Here is a 10285-nt window from a genome sequence, read left to right on the forward strand (position 1 = left end):
GCTAGTACGAACGTGGGATAGTAAGGTAGTCAATTTGGATGTATGTACTCCGTAGATGAGATGGAATAAGGTGTGATCACTGTGATGAGCAAAACGACACGAAAGATGATGGCTTCAATCTCCCAGCAGCCAGTCGGAATCAAGGCGTAGTCATGTCTCGGATAGCCACAGGGGTAAGACTCCAGTCTACTGTGAATGTCTCTATTACTATTGTTGCGGCCGTCCAGTCGCACAAGCTGCCGGCTGCTCAGTGCACAAGCGCGCAGCCTCACTCAGAGGCTAGAGCGATATTTCACCAAAGCGCAATCTGCCAACTAATAGTGTCCTTGGACAGATATAGGACTGTCCGCGTAATTTGATATGAGCGCTGCTGCACCCACCCATCCCTGCCCGCACACTGAAGAAGGAGCCGTCAGAATTGATCGGCTCTTGCAGCCAGAGGCCTGTGGGGATGGTACTGGTAGACAGGGAGGGTGTGTGATGCTGATGAGGGTCCAGTCTCCACGACCGGGGAGGAATGGAGAAATGGACAGGTTGGGCATGCCATGCGATGCCAATCGATCGCGCATCCGCTATACCTAGCCCATACGCCAACAGTCGCACCACGCACGACTAGTTGCGCGTATTGAAATTGACAAGCAACAATAGACGACTTCTGTCTCGATGTTGTTCACGGATCGCACCCCAAATCTGGGCGGGTGAGCCGCTCAGCTGGTCGGCTGACCACCAAGACCCCTGCACGATTGGAGGAGATGCATAGACGAGAGGGCATCGTCATGCCAGGCTAGGCCAGGCCAGGCTCGGCCAGCGCTAGACGAGGGTCTGTGTGCCGCGCTGCTGCTGCTGCGTGTCCCGGTCTGTTGGGTTCATCCGGTTGTGATTCGCAAGTTTTATTCCAGGGTGCTCTGGGCACTGCCAATTGCAATTGACGATCCATTGATCATTGCAGAGGAGAGGCGTCGACTCAACAAAGAATTGTCTGACTTTACTCCCCCGGGTGCATGGTCTGATCAACAGCGGCCGGTTCAGTTTGCTTGCTTCCGGATCACCACCACCCACATCACCCACCGCCCCGACATGGAGCCAATGCCCATCAGCTGAAGGTCTGGGCCCGCACGACGGCGGGCCCGATTCGAGACAGACATGCGATGAGAATCAGCAGAGGAGGGTCTCGACGATTCGACGACGACTGCACCTTGAAAAAGTGAGATTGATCGTGTTGAGTGAGACGAAACATGACAGCTTCACGTCGGCGCTCCCGTAATGCTAGCGCAAAGTATCAAGTTTTGCTGTTTTTTTTCCCTTCCCCCCCTCTCTTTCACATGTTTCTTGGCTATCCAGGATAAAGCGCGGCGCTTGGCAGGCTACCAAGCGACCCGTGAGGAGCAGCACCTGTCAGCTATCTGTCTGTCTGCCCGCGTCATGCTCTTGTCATGCCACCTTCTTAGGAGGAGTATTGGGTGATAAGAACTGTAGGCATGTCATATTATGCTGTTTCGCGGAAGCTGCTCAAGACTGGACTGAGTCTGCAGGACGGAAAGCGGGGGAGCGCATCCTCCTCTCCCAGCCTCAACTCCAGCTACACGTACTTGTACGTAGATAATAGTAGGTATTTTGGTGATCGATGGGGGAGGCGCTGATCGTGCAGTGCTGGCCATGTGCCAGCGGCATACGCCAGCCCTCCTTGGCGATATGCTTGTTTCCGGCCGGTGTGTGTGGAGGTGGGACGGACGAGGGACTGGTGAGCCCGCTGGCCAGCTGCTCCCGTTTCGTCGTCGGCGACATAGGGGGAGGAGGACGGGCAGCAGGGGACCTGCTATTGAGCTGATGTGCCTAGGCGCACCGGCTTCGCCGACAGATGGACGCTTGAGGTAGGTGCTGTCTGGTACTCATCAAATGACTGGAGACAGGTTCACGTTGAATGTTCGGCGAGGGCTCTGGGGCAAACAAGCAATTGATCGTGCTCGCAGGACGATCTCGGCATGGGCGCAACTTGCAAGGCTGTCCTGGTTTTGCTGGCGTCCGGTGGCTGGTGGCTGGCTGCCAGGCATTGCTGATCTGGAGAAACGAACGCCTCCCCCACCGCCACGGCACTGGGCGGTCCCCCCCTAAAGTGAATGGTTAGTCAATTGAGCAGATCGAACCCCCCGTGGCTGCGCGGCTGGCTTGGCGGCGCGCGATGATGGCTTATCTCTATCCGTAGCCGGCGCTGATCACCTCGTCACTCCTACGTTCGGACGGACGATCGTATTTGGCAGAGAAGCATGATGTACCCATGGGTCATGAAAGACCAGCGGAGAAAGTGTTGGAATGCCCGTCAGACGCCGTCAGACGCATCAGTCTTGGTTGCCCAGCGCGGCCGGCGGCAGGTGGTCAATCTCTAGTTAATGTAAAGAACCGCTGACCGAATGTGGAAGGGAAATCGCTTGTTCCGAGAGATTACGCCCGTGCCCTCTCAAGACGTTGGTGTAACGCTCAACTGGCAGCGTTCCAAACGAACATCCCAATAATACTGTTGTAATATCCACTGCTGTCCAGCTTGTTTCCTCGTCTCAAATTGGATCGAACAAACCGTACAAGTCCTGTTAGTTCATGTTCGCTCGGATGGGCGTCGGAGAGCGCAATGCATGTTTCACGCTTCATTCGTGGCCGCAAAGTCTCACTCCCAAGTCCGAATATGTTCGCGGAGCAAACTCCTGTGTCCGCTAATTGCGTGAAACAGGGCCCTTGTTTTGGTTCATCCGGTCTGCTTCATGGCAGCAATGCTCAACATGATCACGCCTGGTGGCGTCGTCACTTCATTATCCTTCCCCGGCAGGATCATGTCCCGTGTCTTATTATTAAACCAGGGGTTCAATGTGGCCACATTGGCTCGGAGGAATGCAGGCCAAGGTATGGAGATATGTAGGTAGGTGGATTGGCTCGTTCAAGGACGGAGTCTGTCTTTGCTCTGTCGTCGAGGCCTCCGAGTTATTGATTGCCCTGCAATCAACAATCAATTGTATCTGTAAATAGTGGGCGCGGTAGATGCATGTGTCATGTGCCCAAGGCAAAGCAAGGCGGGTTTCAAATGTTATTGTCGACAACATGTAGCGTTAAACCCAATGTTTCAAGTGCTGTTGCGGATGGTTCCGAGTCTAATAGTTGTCGTGGGCTGTCATGGATAGACAGGCACTGCTTGCCTCCTCTCTCTTCACCTTGCGGATGAAGCTTTGAGACATTTGTTGATGTCGACGAGACATGACACTTCTACTTTGCCCCACTGATTGTCTGAATACGTATCCGTACAGTAGTGTTACCCAATGCGAAGACTTGCATGTAAATACCGCAAGAAAGGACTGGTCCGTTGACTCCATTCCTCACCATTTGACCCCAAATGTCAGACCCGGGAGGCGTGGCAGCAACACCATCAGCAACCCACCCACCCATCCATCCACCCACCCGCGTGAGATGGACCCCTCTCCAGCAATGCAAGACACACCCCACACACCCTGGTCCATCGTCTGCAGTCTGCACTCATTGATCAATCAAGAGTGAAGAGAGTGAGAGAGAGACTGAAGAGAGCTGAAGGGGCCCGAGCCAAGGCCCAGGTGAACAGGGGAGCTCTTCAGCCCTCCCGAGCTAGAGGCCAGGACCCATGCAGGCATGCCTGCTACGCAGCTAATGTACGCTACGCTAATACGCTACAGCTGCCCACGAGTTGAGTTAGCTCATGTTCTGTCTGTGATTGGGGTGGGCAGGGTGTTGTGTTTGTGAAGAGACAGGCACGCTACGCCTTGCGTGCCGTCCGTCCATGAAGATGGTGAGCGACTAGGCGCCTGAGGCCGCCACTGCCGGCTGCCGCTGTGATCATGGACGGGCGGGCACCTCGATTCTTCAAGGCAAGGAAGACAAGACCAAGACAAAACCACGACAAGACGTTAATATTCTTGACATGCACGCCACGCTCGCTCTATCTTGATTGTCTCTGCCAGTCTCCTGTGTCTCTTGCCCGTGTGCAGGCAGGCAGGCTACTTGTTGCCCACACTAAACTTAAAAAGACGCCAAGCCCGTTGCAGGCCCAGGCCCGAACTCTGCAAGTCCAGTCTGGCTGGGTCTCTCCAGTAAACCCAAGACCAAGACCAAGACCAAGACCAAGACCAAGCCAAACCAAACCAAACCAACCTAAGCTAAGCGGTACGTAGCTAAGGTGCCTTACCCTAGCAAGCGTATCTGCTCCGGGAAGGAACCACCTTCGACCATCATCATCATACAGCATCCATCCAGCCTTTTCTCTTCACCTTACCTCTACCTTACTTACTTACCTACATTGCAAGATCCCGTATCATCTTTTTTCTCCGCGCCCTCCATTTTGGACACCCACAACCACCCTGCAAGCATAATAGACACCCGAAAACACTGCGCTGCGCTGCACGCCTTCGCCCGCGCCCCTCTGGAACTACAAGGACAAGCCATCTGCAAGCCATTGCCGCAACCTTATCACCAACAGCCTCAGAAACCCTGGACCCTGGAGAATCTGGAAACAAGAAACGCGTCCACATGGCGACGAAAGCGCAATCAACTCACTGTTAAAGACCAACTCTGACCTGTTGCCCGGCTCTACTGGGATACTGGGAACTTCTTGATCGCAAGTTCGGGTCGCGTCGTTGCCGAAACACTGTCTGACCTGCAACACATACCCACGGTTGCTCGTGACAAAAGAGCAAGCCCTGCTCGTGTTCACCTCTGGAGTTAGCTCTACGCTACCATAATTCTCTGTTGCTGCCAAAGGCAGAAATCGCCGGATTTCGCTTGCGCATCGCGAACAAGCTTTGCGCTGCTCATCGCACCAGGCAAAGGCCGCGTCGAGTACCACCGAGCTATCCCAGGGGTTGGTTTGTATGCGCGATCACAACCCGCAAAGAGCAGGCTGTTCAAGGGTTGGCTATCACGTCAGCTTCAGCTAAAGCCTTCGACGCACATCGCCGACTTTCACGCCGGGACGACCAAAGAGGCAGCCGTGACGGAACACTGCACCGACTTGACATCTCTCTCAGGGCTCCGGTGCTGAAGAGCGGATCAGGACACAGGATATCCAAGAGAAGGATCGCACTAGTTTCGTTTGAACGTTGAGGGCCGTGTCCGTCTTGCCCGAGCGACCCAATTCTCCATGGACTCTTTGCCAGTCGGCATAACACCAACGGCGCACTCTCTGTTGTCGCGTCGGGCTGCTGCCGAGAACCTACCGTCCTTCACAATCCCCCAGATACACAGCTCAGGTATACCTCGTACGCGTCCCCCTCGTGTTGAAGCCACGACAAGCTTCCCCCCGAGAGCGCATAGCTAAAGGATCAAATAGGAACTGGCGCCAGCCCTACAAGCCTGGGTCTCAACTCGGCTGGACCACCAACCCCCCAAGCAAGCTCGATGCAATCACAAGGGCACTATACCTTTGGTCACAGCCACGGCTCGTGGCCAACACCTGCACCGTCGCAGCAGCACATGTCCAATACTTCACCTACACAGGCCCGGCCCATCACGAATGGCCATCAGCATCAACAGCAACAGCAGCAACATCACCAGCAGCCATTATCGACATACGACGGGCGGGCAAATCAGTTCTCGCAGACGACTGCCTATATGAGCCACGGCGCGCCAGAAAGGTCCTCGCCCTCTCCTGTTAACCATCATGGCCTGCAGCAATCGTCAAATCACGGGTATGAGCACCACGCGCCATTCTCCCCCCATGGGCAAACGACGACACAGCAGTCCGTGCCTTTCTCGGGCCATCAGCTCCCATCAGTCACCCAGCCCCAACACATGGGGTCGACGTCAACAGCGCCAACGCAGGCTGGTTACGGATTTGCACGGCCACCGAGCGCATCTCCCCAAGTGCCAACTCTACATTCACAATATCAAGGGCCAAGGTCACCCCTGGGTGCGACAGCGGGCGGAAACCCGGGCATGTTTCCTGGCGCGCGCGGACCAGGATCGATGCAGCTGCCCTACGTACAGCAGCCGATGAACCTACAGCATCACGCCCAAGCCCGGCCACCGCCCTCCCTGTCCGGACAGCCTGCGTATTCCATGACGGGGGGCTTTGCGCCGTCGCAACAAATGGGCCAGCTGCCGGGCCAGGTTGCCTATTCGCTACCGCACAACTACCTGTACAACCCACACGCACAGGGCAACGGCGCAGCCGAACGACCCTTCAAATGCAACTCATGCCCCCAGGCCTTCAGTCGCAATCACGATCTCAAGAGGCACAAGCGAATCCACTTGGCCGTGAAGCCCTATCCTTGCACATACTGCGACAAGCAGTTCTCGCGAAAGGACGCGCTCAAGGTAAGAAGATCGACCGTGGGTGGGTAGCATGATCTAACAAGATACAGCGTCACCGTCTTGTCAAGGGCTGCGAGCAAAAGGTACTGGCACAGCAAAAGAAGGACCAAGGGGGCGACAGACGAGACGACGATGTCGGTAGTATCAGCTCTGTCGATGAACGAAATTAAAGGCATTGGAAGGCGTCCGGGCCTGTGGCAGGGATGCATCAACGGGAAGCGAACCATGGTCGAGCGTGGGGGCATATATGGCTGGCGTACAGGAGACGGGAGAACATGTATCTATCACCACCAGCGTACATGAGGAGTATGTGGGATTTGGGGTCCGGGCTAAAGGGGTTCACCATACTTCACAAAGGCAACTCACGCGTCACTTTCGGACAAAGTCGCGTTTTCTGTGCATCTAACACCATTGCATTCGGGAGAAGTAGACTCTTTCCGTCGCAGAATTGGGATGTCCCTGACTTTTGCCTCCAAGCAAGCATACAGGGCTGACTCCCTCACGACAGTCAGCCCTGTGAAAAGATATGTATGCCGAGGCGTGCACGGTGGTGTCTCCTCACCTTGCTGATTCGAGGGTCCCCGTCCCACCCGCATGCTCAGCGTAGTTGGCCACGTAGGCTGTCGTCCTGATGTGATGAGAGTTGGTGTGTCGCCGGAGGATGGCGGGTTCCCTCTGCGGCTCTGCCCGCGGAGACGCGTGGACTGGAATGGGACACAGGAAGATAGTGAGTGAGAGGGTCGGACTGCATATGCCGTGTTGGGCGCTGGGAGGGATCTGCGTGGTTGCTTGCACTATTGTCGTGCTACTGTGAAAGTGAGAGTTGCTTCATCACTTCTCAGCTTTTGTTTTCAAGCGGCGTGGTCTAAGTTGAATACCCGTGCAAGCGCAGCGTGACGCTTCTGATCTTTGCAAGCTTATTCCTTGCCCGACGATTGGTCATATACCCTCTTTGCACACTGCTGATTTACCTGAGAACCCCAAGAGTATGTAGATCCGCTGGAGACGTGTCAGATCTGATCAGGGTGTTCATTGCTCGACGCATCCTTGTGCATGTGAACAGGATCCAGGTGATAGTTACATGCACTCGGGCCCGCAGTTGCCCTACCAACATGGCGACTTGAAAAGTCCAGTACACATACGTATCCGTGTCTGATGCTGATGGAGGACACAGACAGGGGTTGTCAGTGTCTTCTGCCTTACCTAAGGCCGAATATGGTATGGGGGGTCCTGGGATCGAATAAACTGTGACTAGTCCCAGCCTCTCTGCAGCATCTAGAGCACCCCTGAGGCACGTAACCATCAGCAATGTGTAATTGCCATCCAGGCTCTCTTTGCCGGGAAGACACCACCGCTTTGAGATTCCAACGGATGAACACCTCTGTCTGCATAGCTTCCATGACGGCCCTGTCCCTAGACTACATTTGTCATTCTCCGTCAGCAACACCTTGTAATTGCGGTGTACCCGGCGCCACCCCCCCCATCCTTCCATAGTAGCTTGTCTTTCCTATAGCAAGTTTTGCTATAATTAGCGCCATCATGATATGCGGTCTCGCTGCCTCTTTAGTCGTCGGATGTAGGGTCGTCGACGGAAGTCTGCAGAAGGAAGGCTCGGAGACGGGAGGCTGCATCTGGACCGGGTGAGGCGGGTTTATACAGGAAGAGAGGAGAAGGAAGACTGCAGTCTGCGGACTCGAGAAACTGGGGGTCTGTCAGTCAGCTGGCTGTGCACGCAGTCTTCTTTCCGGCTTGGTAGGGCAAAGCTCGGGTAGGCGGCGAGAAGTGCCGTGTGAACGTCGATGCTCACATCACAACCACCCTCTCTGATGTGCATGTGGTATAATGCAGTACTACTATAGTCATGCGGTGTTTCTAGGCAGATAACCACGCCATGGCATCCATCCGCCCGAGTTTCTGCAGTTGGCCTACTTACAAGGGGCACCGACCTGGGTAGACGTATCCGCCTTTCTTTTGACATCTCAAGACCCTTGCGTATGGCTTCGTCGTCTGACGTACACCTGTGCTACAACACCGTCCTCATCACCATCTGAATCTGTATGTCTCTTATAGTGACCCATCGCGGGATAGCGTGGTATGTAGTTCCTGAAGATAACTTCCCTATTCGGGTTGGACTGCCCGGCGCGGCCGTGGATTCATGACTCTGCCCCCACTTACCTGATCGGTGTTTTACCTTTTCTCCAAGGTTGCCGCAACAGTCAGAAATGCTCAAAAGGGAAAAATATTGTGTTCGTGTAAGTCAATTCAAGCGATTGCGCATTATCAAGACTCCATGGTCGGCCAAAGCAACGCAAGATATCCCGCGCGAATATCTGCATCCAGATTTCCCATCCCAGTTCCTCCAGCCGTCCGTCGTATCATGCCTTCATTTGCCGTCAACCACTCCATCGTCTTTCCCTCGTTGCTCACCCGGCTGTCGCAGGTGTCTTGACTTCAGCCATCGGGAACCCCTAAGGTGACGCGGGATGCGCAAAAAGGTCAGACGTTTCCCAGTTCACCAAGCTGCAGTTTCCTCGTGAGCACACCCGGTCATTGTGCTAACAAACGCTTATAAAGAAAGAGCTGGAAAAAAAAGTAGGACAGAAGCAAAAAAAGACGAAGCGTAGGGGGTAACGTGAATGTTAGTAGCTTCGGCGGCCTTGTTACGCCTAGAGACGTATGTCAGGCTGTGACTGGGCTGCCGAGGCTCGAATATAAAATGTGCTAACGCCTCCAAAACGCCTGAAGTGATGGCCACAAAACTCAATAGTCTCGAAGGGTTCATTGTCTTCCAGCAACTCTCGTTACTCAAGACTGGTGGTGACCGCTGGGCGGCATGCCCGGCTGCTGAGGCATACCGGATCCATACGGCTGATTCCTCTGGACATAGTTCTGGTACGCCAGTGCCTGCTGGGGGTCCATGGGCATGTTAGGCGGCATGTAGTTGCCCGCAGGCATGTGTGGGTTCTGGGGCATGCCAGCACGGCCGCCTTGAGGAGGCATGTGCTGGGGCGCAGGTTCTTCGGGAGAGTCAACCTGGTCGGCGCCGTCGACAACTCCCTCGTTGCCGTTGGCGGGCTCGGGAGCGTTCAAGCAAGCCTGCGTCGACCGTTAATATTTGCGAACAACTTGTAAACGACTGGCGCGGCGCATGGCGCGCCGGGGCTCGACGTACCTGAATGAGGTTCTTGCCCTCTGCCTTGGTGACAAGCGGCTGCAGCTTCGGGGTTGTAAAGGTGTAGACAAGGCCCGTCTCGGACACGACGAGTAGAAGGACTTGGGTACCGGTAAGGACGGAGAGTTCGTAGGCCTATTGAAGCAATCAGGTGTCAGTCATAGAACAGTACGCAATGCATGTTGTTGCGCCACGAGCAGCCTGTCCACATGTCCGTCTCGCGACGCGACACGAGGGGAGGCGGGAGGGGGGTGCGCAGGGCTGGCTGGGTTCACTAACCTTCTTCATGATGCCGGCCTTGCGCTTCGAGAAGGTGATGTGGCGACGCGACTTGTCGTTGATGAACTTTATCTCAATCTTGCGACGCTCGCGGTTGCCCTTCTCGTCATCGTCGTCGTCGTCGTCGGCACCCGCGCCGCGCTGACGCTTCACGCCGCGGCTCTCTTGAGGGGCTGCCGCGCCATTGCCTGCCTCGTCGAGCTCGGGCTGCGAGGTCTGGTCGTGCTGGTCGGTAATGTCGGCCATGTTGGTCCAAGGACGGGAATGTCTTGTCGTTCTGGGCGATTTCTTGATTCAGTCCAATCCAATCGTCTGTATCACACAGAGCAGGCTGGAAAAGGCAAAAAGTGGTGGAGATACTGCTTTGAGCGTGGTGCCGATGGATCTATACTGAATCTGGAGTCGAGGGCGGAGAGGAGGGACACGGAGGGAAGTGCTGCCCTTTCTGTCATTCTGCGGCAGAAATCAGCTGTGGCGGTAACTGCAGGAGCGAATGGGCAAAAGGGCCGTGCG

General features: G+C 55.3%; 2 protein-coding genes across 2 annotated transcripts; one reads left to right on the forward strand and one right to left on the reverse strand.

The window, feature by feature from the left end:
- Nucleotides 1-6000: 6000 nt before the first annotated feature.
- Nucleotides 6001-6491, forward strand: J7T54_003881 (uncharacterized protein; the record flags this gene model as incomplete). The annotated part of the gene is made up of 2 exons (XM_051509228.1): nucleotides 6001-6324; nucleotides 6372-6491. The coding sequence occupies 2 exons, from the start codon at nucleotides 6001-6003 to the stop codon at nucleotides 6489-6491; spliced, it is 444 nt and encodes a 147-aa protein (XP_051359801.1).
- Nucleotides 6492-9126: 2635 nt separating this feature from the next.
- Nucleotides 9127-10018, reverse strand: J7T54_003882 (Transcription factor of morphogenesis-like protein; the record flags this gene model as incomplete). The annotated part of the gene is made up of 3 exons (XM_051509229.1): nucleotides 9127-9417; nucleotides 9494-9628; nucleotides 9773-10018. 3 exons carry the CDS (start codon nucleotides 10016-10018, stop codon nucleotides 9127-9129), a joined length of 672 nt encoding a protein of 223 aa, XP_051359802.1.
- Nucleotides 10019-10285: the final 267 nt, after the last annotated feature.

Source organism: Emericellopsis cladophorae, assembly GCF_022114955.1.
Source record: "Emericellopsis cladophorae strain MUM 19.33 chromosome Unknown NODE_56_length_136797_cov_115_582007, whole genome shotgun sequence".
Lineage (NCBI taxonomy): Eukaryota > Fungi > Ascomycota > Sordariomycetes > Hypocreales > Bionectriaceae > Emericellopsis > Emericellopsis cladophorae.